The sequence below is a fragment of the Oryzias melastigma genome, linkage group LG2 (assembly GCF_002922805.2).
Source record: "Oryzias melastigma strain HK-1 linkage group LG2, ASM292280v2, whole genome shotgun sequence".
NCBI lineage: Eukaryota > Metazoa > Chordata > Actinopteri > Beloniformes > Adrianichthyidae > Oryzias > Oryzias melastigma.
In genome coordinates this window covers 2,324,642-2,339,629 of record NC_050513.1, presented here as the reverse complement: position 1 = coordinate 2,339,629, position 14,988 = coordinate 2,324,642, and the positions used below count along the sequence as shown (strand labels likewise).

General features: G+C 44.2%; 1 protein-coding gene across 4 annotated transcripts in view; it reads left to right on the top strand.

The window, feature by feature from the left end:
• LOC112140001 (DDB1- and CUL4-associated factor 1) overlaps positions 1 to 13,702 on the top strand; it is a 21,980-nt gene extending 8,278 nt beyond the window's left edge. For all 4 annotated transcript variants that reach the window (XM_024262893.1, XM_024262889.1, XM_024262892.2 and 1 more), the window contains 22 exons: positions 1,203 to 1,361; positions 1,435 to 1,614; positions 1,789 to 1,898; positions 2,004 to 2,091; positions 2,225 to 2,394; positions 2,501 to 2,625; positions 2,694 to 2,770; positions 3,331 to 3,468; positions 3,600 to 3,755; positions 3,848 to 4,447; positions 4,541 to 4,818; positions 4,896 to 5,094; positions 5,172 to 5,254; positions 5,338 to 5,422; positions 7,906 to 8,139; positions 8,323 to 8,416; positions 8,484 to 8,588; positions 8,688 to 8,761; positions 8,947 to 9,033; positions 9,148 to 9,291; positions 9,483 to 9,588; positions 11,012 to 13,702. In XM_024262893.1, the coding sequence (XP_024118661.1) occupies positions 1,203 to 1,361; positions 1,435 to 1,614; positions 1,789 to 1,898; positions 2,004 to 2,091; positions 2,225 to 2,394; positions 2,501 to 2,625; positions 2,694 to 2,770; positions 3,331 to 3,468; positions 3,600 to 3,755; positions 3,848 to 4,447; positions 4,541 to 4,818; positions 4,896 to 5,094; positions 5,172 to 5,254; positions 5,338 to 5,422; positions 7,906 to 8,139; positions 8,323 to 8,416; positions 8,484 to 8,588; positions 8,688 to 8,761; positions 8,947 to 9,033; positions 9,148 to 9,291; positions 9,483 to 9,588; positions 11,012 to 11,046 (3,327 nt within the window). In that variant the 3' untranslated portion in view covers positions 11,047 to 13,702. The remainder of the gene's footprint in view (positions 1 to 1,202; positions 1,362 to 1,434; positions 1,615 to 1,788; positions 1,899 to 2,003; positions 2,092 to 2,224; positions 2,395 to 2,500; positions 2,626 to 2,693; positions 2,771 to 3,330; positions 3,469 to 3,599; positions 3,756 to 3,847; positions 4,448 to 4,540; positions 4,819 to 4,895; positions 5,095 to 5,171; positions 5,255 to 5,337; positions 5,423 to 7,905; positions 8,140 to 8,322; positions 8,417 to 8,483; positions 8,589 to 8,687; positions 8,762 to 8,946; positions 9,034 to 9,147; positions 9,292 to 9,482; positions 9,589 to 11,011) is intronic.
• Positions 13,703 to 14,988: the final 1,286 nt, after the last annotated feature.

Genomic DNA, 14,988 nt, shown 5'->3' with positions numbered 1-14,988 from the left:
CGTCGTTATTAGCATCTGTGGTAGCCTTAGCATCAGTTTTAGCCTTAGTCTTAGGTGTAGCCTTAGAATCAGTGTCAGCTTTAGTATCAGGGTTAGCACTAGCATTAGTATTAGCATCAGTTAGCTTGAGTAACAGGGTTAGCAATAGCATTAGTATTATCATCAATGTTACCTTTAGCATCAGGGTTAGCACTAGCATCAGTATTAGCATCGGTGTTAGCCTTAGCATCTGTGTAAGCCTTAGCATCAGTTTTAGCAATAGCATCAGTGTTAGCTTTAGCAACAGGGTTAGCATTAGTATTAGTATTAGCATCAGTGTTAGCTTTAGCATCAGGGTTACCACTAACATTAGTATTAGCATAAGTTCTAGCTTTAGCATCACGGTTTGCACTAGATCAGTTTCAGCATCAGTGTAAGCTTGAGCAACAGGGTTAGCACTAGCATCAGTAATAGCATCATTGTTAACTTTAGCATCAGGGTTAGCACTAGCATCAATATTAGTATCAGTTTTAGCCTTATCATCAGGGGTAGCACTAGAATCAGTATTAAGATCAGTGTTTGCCTTAGTATTAGTGTTAGCTTTACCAACAGGGTGAGGACTGGCATTAGTATTAGCATCAGTGTTAGCTTAAGCATCAGGGTTAACACTAGCATTAGTACTAGCATCAGAGTTAGTTTTAGCAACAGGGTTAGCAGAAGCATCAGTATTAGCATCAATGTTAGCTTTAGCATCAGGGTTAGCACAAGCATTAGTATTAGCATCAGTGTTAGCTTTAGCATCAGGGTTAGAACTAGCATTAGTATTAGCATCAGTTTTAAGCTTAGCATCTTTGTTGGCCCTAGCATCAGTTTTTGCCTTAGCATTAGTGTTAGCTTTACCAACAGAGTTAGCACTAGCATTAGTATTAGCATCAATGTTAGCTTTAGCATCAGGGTTAACACTAGCATTAGTATTAGCATCAGTGTTAGCTTTAGCATCAGGGTTAACACTAGCATTAGTATTAGCATCAGTTTTAAGCTTAGCATCTTTGTTGGCCCTAGCGTCAGTTTTTGCCTTAGCATTAGTGTTAGCTTTACCAACAGAGTTAGCACTAGCATTAGTATTAGCATCAATGTTAGCTTGGGGAACAGGGTAAGCACTAGCATTAGTAATAGCATCAGAAGCTTGGATCACTCAGCTGGACTCTGATTTTCTTCTGTAGTTTTTGGCTTCACTGCTGCTGCATAAGAAGTTTGCTGCTGAGTTCATCGCTCATGGAGGAGTGCAGAAACTTCTGGAGATCCCGAGACCTTCCATGGCAGCAACGGGAGTTTCTCTCTGCCTGTACTACTTGGCATACAATCAGGACGCCATGGAGCGGGTAAAGTTCATGCGATGCATGCACACTATCTGGTTTTGTGCTTGTTCTGAGCCTGGTCTGCTGTCCTCTGCAGGTGTGCCTGCTTCCGGGCGGCGTGCTCTCAGACGTTGTCTCCTACGCTCTGTGGTTGTTGGAGTCATCTCACACTTCAGGCGTCTGCCACGCCACCATGTTCTTCTCCATTTCATTTTCGTTCCGAGCCGTTCTGCAGCTCTTTGACCAGCAGGATGGTCTCCGCCGGCTGGTCAATCTGGTGAGTGATGACTTGTGAGTTCTTCAGCCGCCACTGTCCTCTGCAGGACGGCTGGAGCGCTCCTCATCCGGGAACGTTTGTCTTGGAGAGAAATTCATGGACGTTCTGATGTTTTTACGGGAATGTTAAAAACTGAACCAAAAACTCTAACCTGTATCCCCCCACCACCCGTAGATCAGTACTCTGGAGATCCTCAACATAGAGAACGAGATCTCCATCATGAGCGATGACCAGGTGTTCACCAGTCGACAGACAGCGAAGCACACCTGCATGGCTCTGCGCAGGTATGACCGGTGGAGGTATACAGTACCCCCCTTCCCCCTCCCTCCCCCAGCGTGTGTCTGATGTAGCAGCTGTTGCATCTCTCAGGTGTTCCCTTCACTTTGCAGGTACTTTGAAGCTCAGCTGGGCCTGAAGACAGAGAGCTTCAAACAGTCTCTGTGTTCCTCAGATGGTGCCCTCCAGCTACTCCATAAGGTACAAGGGGGTCATAATTGCAATATGTTTCTACTTATATTTGGGGGGGTGTCTGTTTGAGTCTGTTTCGTCAGACGTGTCTCAGTTACCCGGCTCCACTTGTGTCTGTAAACGGTTGGGTGGTGGTTTCCAGGCCTTCACCTACACCAGGGAGCAGGTTACGGAGATGATGGAGTTTCTCATCGAGAGTGGACCCCCCCATCTCCACTGGGAGCCGGTGGAGGTCTTCTGTAAGCTGTCCTGCGTCCCTCTGATGCTGCAGCTCATATCCACAGCCTGTGACTGGGGAACCTACTACGGCAGGTACTCTGACCGAACAAACCAGGAGCGCTGCCTGCGATGCTGTTGCTGTTCGTCAGTGAGCGTTTCGGGGTCTGACCTCCATCGTGTCCTTACCGTCTCTGATCAGGAGCGACACCGTCCGCTACGCCTTGGATATCTTGGCCATCTTGACAGTGGTTCCTAAAGTGCAGTTGCTACTGGCGGACACTGTAGAGGTTCTGGATGAGAACCGGTCTCCCGTCTCCACTGTGGGTCAGTACGGCTGCCTGGTTCCCGTATCTTAGATTCCAGCAGCTTTATCACTCTTCTGTGGTCTGCAGGAATGAGCATCATCCTGGGGGTTGCTGAGGGGGAGGTGTTTCCCAATGACGCTGAGATTCAGAAGTCAGCGCTGCAGGTAAACATCCAAATTTAGAGGGAACAAAAAAACCCCACAGAGACGTCCCTGTTATAAACCCTGGATTTGTGGTCAGAACCTGATCTGTGTCAGACGTGAATGGTATCAAGCCTCTCATTGCAAAGTCATAATTTATTTTTAAGAATTTTAAATGAGGACAGGAATCACCTTTAGTTAAATGTTCAAAAGCTCTAAAGATATTAAAACTGAAGTCACTAAACTTTATCACATGACTAATTATAACTTATATGACAAGAAAATAGTTTTTTTTTTTCCTAGTTTATATTTGCTGTATTTTTACTTGTTTATTAAAGCTAAGTGTTTTATTTAAGTTTTTAATGATAAAAGAAGGTTATTGAAATATAAATAAGGGACAACACTAATCTGTTTGTTCAATTTATTCATGTTTTAAATGTCTTATAAAAGTATCGGATCAGGACTCGGTATCGGCAGAAACGCAAAACCTGATCGGGACATCCCTAATCATCACCCCAGAACCGGTTTTAGAACCGGTCTCTGCAGAACATCTGAGCTTTCTAACGGACTTCCTGTTGCTGCAGGTGATAATCAACTGTGTGTGCGCTCCAGATCAGAGCTTGAGCGCCGGGGCGGCTTTCACCCCCCTGCGACCCCCTTCCCCCACCAACAGAGTGCTGACCCATATATGGCAGGTTGTGCAGAACAACAACGGAATAAAGGTAAGCGGGTCAAGGAGGGTTCAGAGGGAACAGGAAGCAGGTAGAGAGCTGAAACCAGCAGAGAAAAGAGGACCTCCTGCTCCTGTTGGAGGTTCAGGGAACCGCTGACCTGCTGTCTCTGGATGGTCCAGGTGCTCCTGTCCCTGCTGGCGGTAAAGATGCCCATCACAGACGCAGACCAGATCCGCGCTCTAGCCTGCAAGGCTCTGGTGGGACTGTCCCGCAGCTCTGCGGTCCGGCAGATCATCAGCAAGTTACCGCTCTTCACCAGCAGCCACATCCAGCAGGTGAGCGTCAGACCTGAACGTCACAGGGAGGCGGAGCCTGCGGCTGATTCCCTTCTGACCCCTCACTGCCCTGACTCCTGGTTTTTCTGCAGTTGATGAAGGAGCCGGTGCTGCAGGACAAACAAAGCGACCACGTGCGCTTTTGCCGCTACGCCGCTGAGCTGATGGAGCGGGTGTCTGGGAAACCCCTCCTCATGGGCTCGGACGTGTCTCTGGCCCGTCTGCAGAGGGCCAGCGTGGTGGCCCAGTCCAGAATCAGCTTCTCAGAGCGGGAGCTGCTGGTGCTGATCAGGAACCACCTCGTGGCCAAAGGCCTGCACGACACTGCCAGCACGCTCACCAAGGAGGCCAATCTACCTGTTACCTCTCTCTGTCCAAACTCCTCCTCCTTCTGTGCCACGCCTCCCTCCTCCGCCCCCGCCGTGCCCCGGGGCGGCTGGCTGGCTGGTGGGATCGCGTCCCGCGTCGCCAGTCACGTAGGAACGTCTCCTGTTTCTTCGACCTCCGCAGCCTCTCGACTCCACGGCCTTCCTCACTCTTCATCCTCCTCTGGAACTTTCGCTCATCCCACGTCGCAGAGCTTGCTGCCCGTCGGACGGATTCTGTTCTCGCGGGAGCGTGCGGCCACCTGCACCCCAGGGAGAAAAGTCTGCGCCCTCAAGCAGAAGTCTGACCACGGGGCTTTCATACAGGTCAGTTTGCTGTCACGCTGCGGCCCGGCGTGTAGAGTCATTGACCTTTAACCTGCCCTCTGTCTGTCACGCTTCCTCGTCCCTGTGGTGTAGAGTCCAGCCATAAAGAAGCAGCTGGAGCGCCACCTTCCCTCCCCCCCCTCCCTGGACAGCATCATCATAGAGTATCTGAGGAAGCAACATGCTCGCTGCCCCAACCCCGTCACCACCTGCCCCCCCTTCTCCCTCTTCACCCCCCACCGCTGCCCCGAGCCGAAGCAGAGGTGGCAGGCGTCCGGCAACTTCACCGCCCGCCTGGGGGGCAGGGTGCTGCACCCCAGACACAGAGGGGTGGACTGGGGGGGTCTCGACAGACATCTGATTTTCAGCAGGTCAGAATCTGCCGTGGCTGAAATCACCTTTGCTAACCTGAGATTGACAGCTGTTTGGTGACGGCTTCTGCACTCAGGTTCCGACCCGCGACCGTCTTCACCGAGCGGGACCAGTACGAGTCCGGCTTCACCTGCTGCGCCTTCTCCGCTTTAGAGCGCTTCCTGCTGCTGGGCAACTGCTCGGGTCACCTGGTCTTCTACAACGTCATCTCTGGAGAGCAAGAGGCCAAATACACCTGCCACGCCACGCCCATCACACACCTGCAGCCCTCCGGGGTATCTGCCTCTCCTCTGGACCCTGCCTCCAGGCTTAGGCTGAAGTCAGTTTGGTTGATATGGTGCTTGTGTTTCAGGATGGAAAGTTGGTGCTCACTTCAGCCTCCTGGGGGACTCCTCTGTCGGCGCTGTGGAGCTCAGAAGGCGTCTTTGAGAGGAAGTAGGAGAACACCTGCTCTGTTTGCATCCACCTGCTAGTGTCTGGGAGGAAGAACTTTGCTGATGTTTCCTCTGTTTCCTCAGACTCTCCTTCTCTGAAGATCATTACATGGAGTTCAGTAAACTCTCTCAGGATAGAGTCATTGGAACCAAAGACCAGGTCGCACATGTGAGTGACGGGAGGAGCCTGTTGCTGCAGTGGCTTCATCAAACTCCTCCTCCTGTCTTATATGTCGCTGTGAGGTCTTCACTGTTTCCTGTGAGGTCTTCTGTTACCTGTGAGGTCTTCTGTTACCTGTGAGGTCTTCTGTTACCTGTGAGGTCTTCACTGTTACCTGTGAGGTCTTCACTGTTACCTGTGAGGTCTTCTCTGTTACCTGTGAGGTCTTCTCTGTTACCTGTGAGGTCTTCTCTGTTACCTGTGAGGTCTTCTGTTACCTGTGAGGTCTTCACTGTTACCTTTGAGGTCTTCACTGTTACCTGTGAGGTCTTAAATGTTACCTGTGAGGTCTTCACTGTTACCTGTGAGGTCTTCTGTTACCTGTGAGGTCTTCACTGTTACCTGTGAGGTCTTCTCTGTTACCTGTGAGGTCTTCACTGTTTCCTGTGAGGTCTTCTCTGTTACCTTTGAGGTCTTCACTGTTTCCTGTGAGGTCTTCACTGTTTCCTGTGAGGTCTTCTGTTACCTGTGAGGTCTTCACTGTTTCCTGTGAGGTCTTCACTGTTACCTGTGAGGTCTTCTCTGTTACCTGTGAGGTCTTCACTGTTTCCTGTGAGGTCTTCTCTGTTACCTGTGAGGTCTTCACTGTTTCCTGTGAGGTCTTCTCTGTTACGTGTGAGGTCTTCACTATTACCTGTGAGGTCTTCTCTGTTTCCTGTAAGGTCTTCTGTTACCTTTGATGTCTTCTCTGTTACCTGTGAGGTCTTCACTGTTACCTGTGAGGTCTTTACTGTTACCTGTGAGGTCTTCACTGTTACCTGTGAGGTCTTTACTGTTACCTGTGAGGTCTTCACTGTTACCTGTGAGGTCTTATGTTACCTGTGTGGTCTTCACTGTTACCTGTGAGGTATTCTCTCTCATCTTTGAGGTCTTCACTGTTACCTGTGAGGACTTCATCTGCTGCATTACTTCACAGTTTTTCAACTAATCCCAGCTGTTTCTGTTTGGCTTCTATCCGGTTGATGAGTCTCCTCGGGGCTTCAGCTCTTCCAGGTTCTTTTATTCTGTTAAAACTAGGGCTGGGTGATATGGCAAAAAAAGAAAATCCCGATTTTTTTTTTTTTACATTTTATTTCACGATTTCGATTTTTTCAGGATTTCTTTAAAATAAATTGAGATTGACAAAAAAGGAATTATGATTTTAGTTGAAAGAAGTAAACACATTTTTAACAAATATTTCTATTTATTCAAAATTTAATTTCAAATGTATTAAAATTAGGGGTGTAGCGGATCACAAAAGTCACGGTTTGGATCGTTTCACGGTCTTAGGGTCACGGTTCTGATTATTTTTCTGATCAGTAAAAAGTGAAAAACAAAAATCTGCAAAAAACAACAAGATAAAAGCTAAATATATTGTTGGAAATGCTTCAAATGAAATATTCAATAAGCATATAAAGTACTTTACACACAATATTTATATCATCAAAACACTTGGTCATTGACGCCTATTTGTTAAACAAAACATATTTAAACTTTGAACACAAACAAAACGCTAAAACCTGTAGTTTCTGATTACATTTAGATGTTTTTAGACCAAATTTACAAAAGCTGAGAGAAAAGAATGCTTAAAAATAGTCTGGAAAATACCAAATCTATCTGGAGTTTCCTTAAAATACAAATGTTCTCACCCCTAATGTCCAAATTAAATCATGAGTAAAACCATAAAAAAAAATTGGTATTAATTGTTTTATCAAAACTAACTATGGGAACATTTAATTATTTAAAATGATAATTATCTGTAAAACGTGACACTCCCGTGCTCACTTTTCCTAGTGATTTTTGATCTCTTTGGCTTGCCATACAATCGTCCCCTGACGGTACCGAAGAGTCCATTGCGGTGCGGGACAGCTGCTGCTACTCATTGGGAGATTCTTTGAATCCATAAACGTGTACTGATGTTTTTATTCAGCTCTTAAATTAAATAAACCTGATATTTATTGATCTTTCATTATGAAGTTGAGAAAAGCTTTTGACAGAAGCTCCTCCCACACGCGGTGGGAGCTTCAGGTGAACAGACTTTGAGATAACCATGAAGCAGTTACTTTAGGTCTTGTTAAAACAAAGACGATTTGCATGAATTTGACACGAACTCCATTCGATGTGAACGTACAGTTGATTTAAATTATGCTAGCGTGAGGTGCGCGTGCGTGGGGGGTGGTCCGTGGTACACGTGTACCAGTCAACAAGCTTTAGCCTTCTCGCTGTTGCAGCTTTTTGTAGAAGATCGTGATAAAACAATCTCTCAAAAATGACAGATTGTCATTTTTGGAGATCGTAAGACGGTTTTATATCGTCATATCGCCCACCCCTAGTTAAAACTAAACTCCTGCAGATGAATGATGACCTTCACAGAGAACGTCTTTTGCTGAAGGAAGTTTATTCGGTCTTTCTTGGTCCAGGAGATAAGCTGTCCTCTTCCATCTCTGCTGTAGATCTACGACATTCACACGGGCCAGAAGACCCTGACTCTGAACTACCCCGCTCTGGCCAACAGCTACAAGAGGAACTGTGCCACCTTCAACCCCACCGATGACCTGGTTCTAAATGACGGCGTCCTGTGGGACGTGCGGGCTTCTCGGGCCATCCATAAGTTTGATAAGTTCAACATGAACATCAGCGGGGTCTTCCACCCCAACAGCTTGGAGGTTCTCATCAACACTGAGATCGTATCCTTATGTCCTCAGGCGTTTGAAGCTCCTTGGCTGGTGTTTGTGCTGCTCGTGGAGGAGCAGAGAAAGAGGTCATGAACTTTGTTTAACACCTCCTCTGCTCTGACAGGAGGATGAAACCACGAGCAGGCTTTATTAGAGCTTCTTCCTCTCCGTGAACAGCCTTAACTTCAGAGTCAGTGGGACCTCAGGACCTTCCACCTGCTGCACACTGTCCCGGCCCTGGACCAGTGCAGAGTGGTCTTCAACAGCAACGGCACCATTATTTATGGAGGTGAGCCCAGATCTTCTCTGAAGGCCTCACTGCGCTGACTGTTTCATGGCTGACTTCTTCTCCACAGCAATGCTGCATCCTGATGATGATGAAGACGCCATGGACCCGCAGATGAAGAGTCCCTTTGGTTCTTCCTTCAGAACGTTTGATGCCACAAACTACAAACCTATAGGTGATCTGAACGTCTCAGCTGGCAGAGTTCTGTGGTTCTGGGTGGCAGCTGTTCTGGTGGTCAAAGGAAATGACGTCATTGTTTCTCTTTCTCCTTCAGCCACAGTGGATGTAAAGAAAAACATTTTTGATCTTTGCACCGACAGTAAAGACCGCTTCCTTGCTGTGATAGAGGTATGAGGGTCCATGTTCTCCTGGAATCTTCACGCTCAGGCAACAACAGAACAAACAAACCTTTTTTGAGGCTTTTGTCTTGGAATTCTTCACACTGTTGTTTCTTATCAGAAGTCTTCCATGTTTTTGAATGTTTAGAAAAGTTCAGGAAGTGGACTTCTCCTCTTGTGCCCTTGTTTCTGTAGGACCAGGATGCTCAGAGCTTGGACACGTTGTGCCGTCTGTACGAGGTGGGACGGCAGAAGCTGGCTGAGGAAGGAGACGATGATCAGGTGAAGCTAACGCTCAGACTTCCTGGTTTCTTCATGTTTGTTCTTCTGTTGACTCTGCGACTTCAGGAGACCATTCCTGGTCATTCAGATACTGAACCTTTTGTCTTTTTTCAGGAGGATGAAGATCAGGAGGAGGATTCCTCAGACTCAGATGACGACGACGACGATGATGATGAGGATACAGACGCACTCCTGGAGGAGCTGATCAATGATGACCCAGAAAATCTGGACCTAGCAGACTCGCCTGCAGATGAAGAGGTACCAACAGATGTATCATCAGTATTACTGAGGGTATCATCAATGTCACTGATGATCATCAGTGTTATTGGGTCGGGGTACCATGGGGGTATCAGCCGAGTCATCTTCTGGCAGTGACAGAAGCTGAATGTAGAGAATCGTTGTGTTTTCTGGTCTTTGCTCTGGAGATGCTCAGATGTTTGTGTTTGCAGGTCAGAGGTCTTCTCAGCAGTGACAGCGATGATGAAGACGAGGGCTCGGATCATTCAAGCAGATCCAGTGACGGGTCAGATTCCCTCCACTCTGGCATTTTGGAGGGTAAGTGTTTACCATCCTGAAGCTGACCTGACCTGCGTGTTGGGATGTAATGATTCAGTCAAGCCACGATTCAATTCAGTTTTATATTCAGGATTTTGATTTTTTTCTGATTTTTTTTTTCTTTTTCTCAACACATTTTAAGGCCAAGTATGTTTTCTTTCTGCCCTTTACATCAATACAAAGGATTCAATACAAATAAACAAATAGATACTTATCATTATCTGTGATAATTCTGGTGTGAATGCTGCAAGCTGAATGTGGCAGTTGAAGATGTTAGCACAGATAGCTGAAGATATGGAAGTTAATTCCTAAAAATGCTGAAACTGATAGCTGAAAACACTGAAGTTGACAGCGGAGATTGCTAAAGCTAATGGCTGAAAACGCTCAAGCTTAAGTAAGCTAAAATATTGGCTAAATATACTAAATTACCCTAAAAACTTTTTTAAAGCCTAACTTGGCAAAAACAGATGACATGTAGCTGAAACATTAGCTAAACTCCAAAACGGCCGAAAAAACCTTAGTAAATGCCAAAATAGTCCATAAAGCTAGCATGATGGAAAAAAGACAGAGAGCTATAGAGAGTTAATAAAAAAAGAGCATGGCTCCCAGGAAGGAGTTGGAAGGGAAACAGTCGCAGGCGCGCTAACACCCCCACAGGTCCACACCCCCCCACAGGCGTGTACACACACAGGTGTGCACACCCCCCCACAGGTCCACACACACAGGTCCACACACACAGGTCCACACACACAGGTCCACACACACAGGCCCGCACACACAGGCCCGCACACACAGGCGCACACACACAGGCGCGAACACCCCCCACAGGCGTGTACACACACAGGCGCGCACACACCCCCACAGGCGTGCACACCCTTCCACAGGCGCGCACACACAGGTGCGCACACACAGGACATACACTCACAGCACGCCTGAATGAAGAAATGTATTCTGCTCTGCATTTTTCTACATTTAGTCACAGGCTGAGACCATCCAATTTTTTTACATTTTCTTCACCAATGAACATGTTGACTAATTTCAATCGTTTTTTTACCGAATCACGAAGAATCGTTACATCCGTACCTGCGTGGTGTTACTGCAGAACTGCTCTAACCACAGCGGTGAAGGTCTCACTTAAAAAACTTCACAGTTTTGTTTGTAAAGCTGCAAACGTTTTCCTGTTTGGGCTTCGGCTGGTGTCTTCATAGAACTGAAGCATCAACAATGCTGCAGCTGAAAACAGAAGTCCGCTGAGGCGTCTGTTTGTGACCTCACTCTTCACTCTCACTGAAGTGATTTCTATGAGAACTGTAAACAAAACCCAACGTTCTCTGTGGCGAGTGTCTAATGCCCCGCCCCCTCCTGCTCTAAGTCGGCTAGAATGATTGAAAAAAACCTGAAACACTGTCGGTTTGTCATGCAGCTTTTTTCATGGAGGGGTCAGACGATGAAGACTAGGAGATGTTTGGAACTCTGAGACGAGATGCTGACCTCTTGTGACCCTGAACAAGGAACTTCCCTCCTCGTCCCAAACCCTCTGCACATCTAACCAGGCAAGTGTCCTGTGGGACTCGGACCGGCGGCATGGACGTCCTGGAGTGAGTCGCTGAAGCCAACGCCGTCTTTCAACCTGTAAGGTTTGGGCTCATGGATCCCTCTTCGGTCTTCGTTTGTTTTGCTGTCCTGAGAGTGATTCTGAGGTGTTTATGGGACTTCATCTGTTTGAAAAGGACGCTCAGTCCAGATGAGCGCAGGCTCGTCCAATCACTACAGAGCTCACATCTGAACAAGCTCTTTTCAAAATAAAATTCATTAGTTCTTTCTTTTTTGGGGGGGGGGGTTATTTATTGATTTCTGCTCCAACATGGACTCCAAGGGTTCATCAAGATGATGAGTGTCCAGCAGGAAACGTTTACTCAGGAACATCCCAAAATCCCAACCAGAATGGATTTTATGTTTGATAATTGAGTAGAAAAACCACAATTCAATTCCTCGTCTGATTTAACTTCATCTGGAAGTTATTACCATCAATAATATTAGTTTTACTGTTTTATAATTTATTTAGAATTGATGCAAAAACACCACAAACAATCAAAATGCAATAGATTTTAAATTTTCTATCCATGAAATTGTAATTTATTAAACTGAAAGGACATTTGCAAAATGATAATGGTATGACAGTAATTAGTACCATAACACAACAGCTGATTGCAACAGATATGATTTTATTCATAACAAAAGGGGGAATTTAATATATATATAGCTTTAGATGATTTGCGGTTCAGATCCATGAAGCTGAAACTCTGATGGATGAACTTCCTGTTCCTCATCAGACGTGGTCATGGTCTCATGTTGGATCTTCCTCTCAGCCTAACAGTTGTTCAGACTGCAGACGTTTCTCCTCCACCGTCTTCCTGATGAATCTTTTAATACTTGAAACTTTTGAAAAAGCTTGAAGGAAGGAAAATGTGGAGAAAGTAAAAACACTGTTAAGGTTTTTGGATCTAACATGGCTTTAGTGGACCCACCCCCTATCTCAGGTTTGACCCCCCCATCTAAGTTTATGCAGAAATCCACAAGTGTCTTTTCAAGTTGGAATAATTCAAACACTTGAAATGTTTAAATGAATTCTATGTTGAAGTGTTTGATCTCAGAAGAACGGATGATGTTTCCACGTTTCTGCATCCAGTTGTAGAAGATCAACATGCGTCTGTAAAGACAAAGAATGTAACTTCAGTTTTTTTGCTTTCTGCTTCATCAAACAGATTCTATGAACAAGAAACTTGGCAGACAGAAAATAGTTTTGTTTGTTTATTTGTATTGTGTAGCTGCTTCATTATCTAGTTTTCCTTCATGTTGAAGCTCCTGAAGAAGAACCTTCAGTCTGAATGACTTGAGTCAGCTGGTTTTATTTGTTGCAGCTGTTTGATTCAGTTAATCAATAATATATTCAAATAAATATAAAAACAATTTAAATACTAAACTTTTTTACTACTTTAAAGTGCAAAAGTTTCTGTTTAGAAATCTGATTTAAATTATTTTTAGAAAATAAAGTTGTCTATTTTTGTAGTTTATGTAACATGATCAGCAGAAAGAGCGTCAAACTAAAAGAAGCCATAGTTATTTTAATGTCTTTATGGTTCAACTAACATGTAATACGGGTCAACAACAGAGCCACAGTCCAGAACCGGAGCCAACAGGAAACACCAAAGAATCACGCTGAACTGGTTTGAAACCCATTTAAACCCAGATTTAAATCAGATTGAAACAAGTTTAAAATTGAAAAAGAATATTTTTAAACGGTTTCAAAATAGGTTTGAAACCACTTTTATACCGGTTTGAAACCATTTTAAAACCAATAAAAACCAGTTCAAATTTAACTTAAACCCAGTTTAAATTGGTTTAAACCATTTTCAAACCAATTCAAAAAGAATGTTAACTAGTTTAAAATCTGTATAAATTAATTTAAACCAGAATAAAAACAGTTTAAAACTAACCTAAAATCATTTCAAAAATGAATTTAAATGAGCTTAAACCTTTTTAAAGCAGTTTAAATGGTTTAAAATCAGTTTAAAACAAAGTTTCATCTGCTTAAAACTTGTTTTACTGAATTTAAACCAATTTAGAACGGGTTGAGCTGAATTTAAACCAGTTTCATCCTATTTAAAATAATTTAAACCATCTTCAGACTAGTTCAAAGGGAATTTAAAACAGTATAAAGGTGGTTTAATTGAATTGAAACCAGTTTCAAACAAGTTCAAAACGAATTCAAACCAGTTTAAAACAAAATTGAAACCAAAACAGTTCAAAACAGGTTTAAGGGAATTTAAGCTAGTTTCATTTTTTTTTTAATTGGTTTAGTTGAATTTAGTTTAAACCAGTTTCAAACCAGTGTTAAAGCGTTCCAGATGCTGTGAAGCTGCAGCTTAAAGGAAAAATATTTCTTCATGTTATGGTTAGAATCTGCATTTTCAGTGTGAAACGCTGTTTCACAAAGGCCTGCTTTAATGGGCGTGTCTTCATGCTGTTTGGATTTTTTGTCTTTGTGTTTATGATTGAAGTGAATCTTTAATAAAAGTTTGTTTTAGATGACAGCTGTTTGAACAGCCGGAAACTTTGTGTTTGTCATAATTCATCTGTAAATGTGTTTGAATGATTGTAAAACAGAAGTCCTTTAATAGTTTTGTTTTTATGTCTTAAAGGGGCCATACTATGATTTTCTTCAACCTTTCAGGGTAAACTATACTGTTCCAAAAATTACAGGAACACCTTTTTTATTGGACCTGGCATGAATTGAATTAAACTAGAGCTGTCAGGGGATTAATTTTTTTAATCGCAATTAATCACATTTTGTCTGTAGTTAACTTGCGATTAATCACAAATCAAGATGTGGCCTTTATTTTAGGAAAAAAATATGTGCTTCGTGGAATTTAGCAGTTCTACATTAATTATGAAAACAAGAATGACTAAATTAATAGTTTTCATCAGAAATACTTTATTTTGTAACATTATATTGAGATAAACTTTCTTAACAATAAAAGGCTGTAACATAAAATCCCTAACAAAAGCCCAAGTGCAAGTGAAGGGCATTTTAAATTCAAAACTTCAATCAACGTTCAGTAAAATCAAATAAAAAACATCAAAAATAAAATTTCCATAACACTTTCATGTTCATTTTTTGTCAGGACCAAATATTTTCCTCCTCTGCTGAACTACAGTAATAAATGAAATAGAGATTTATCATTTCCAATTAACTTTTGTTTTTTAAAACCTTAAAGACTGAGAAAAGCGGGATACTCTGTGGATAGTTTGACAGTCTGTTACTGCCGCCGCGTTCTCTGGCTGCAGCTCGATGCAGCGACGTGTCCAGCGGAGCTCACGGATGAATATGCCGGCAGACAGACCGCTATGCTGGGGCTGGATCACGCTTAAACCTCCAGAACATTTAAAACGTCCCCCGGTGAGCTTGCTGTCCGGAACGTCCGCAGCTCTCGTGATGCGAGCCGGTACCACCAGACGTGGTACTGGACGCGAACCGGAGCCGAGTTAGAGTGCAGAAGCTCTCCAGGTCCTAGCGCCGGCCGGTTTTAGCTAGCAGCTCGGTGGTTGGAGACCCGCCAGTGTTCTAGTGAGAGCAGCCGGTGAGTTAAAGGGCGGGACGCCCGCGCGCGGTGTGGAAAGGCACGTATGAGAAAGTCCGCGATTAATGCGTCAAAAAAAATTGTCGGCATCAAGCACATGTCGGATTAACGCATAATTAACGTGACAAATCTGACAGCCCTAAATTAAACCTGTCTGATAATTTTCCTGTCAGTTAACCAGCTGAGGGCCTCGTTAATCAATTTCAGCTGTATTGGTGTTCATGGAATTAACAACAGGTGCACTTCAGTGGCAACAATT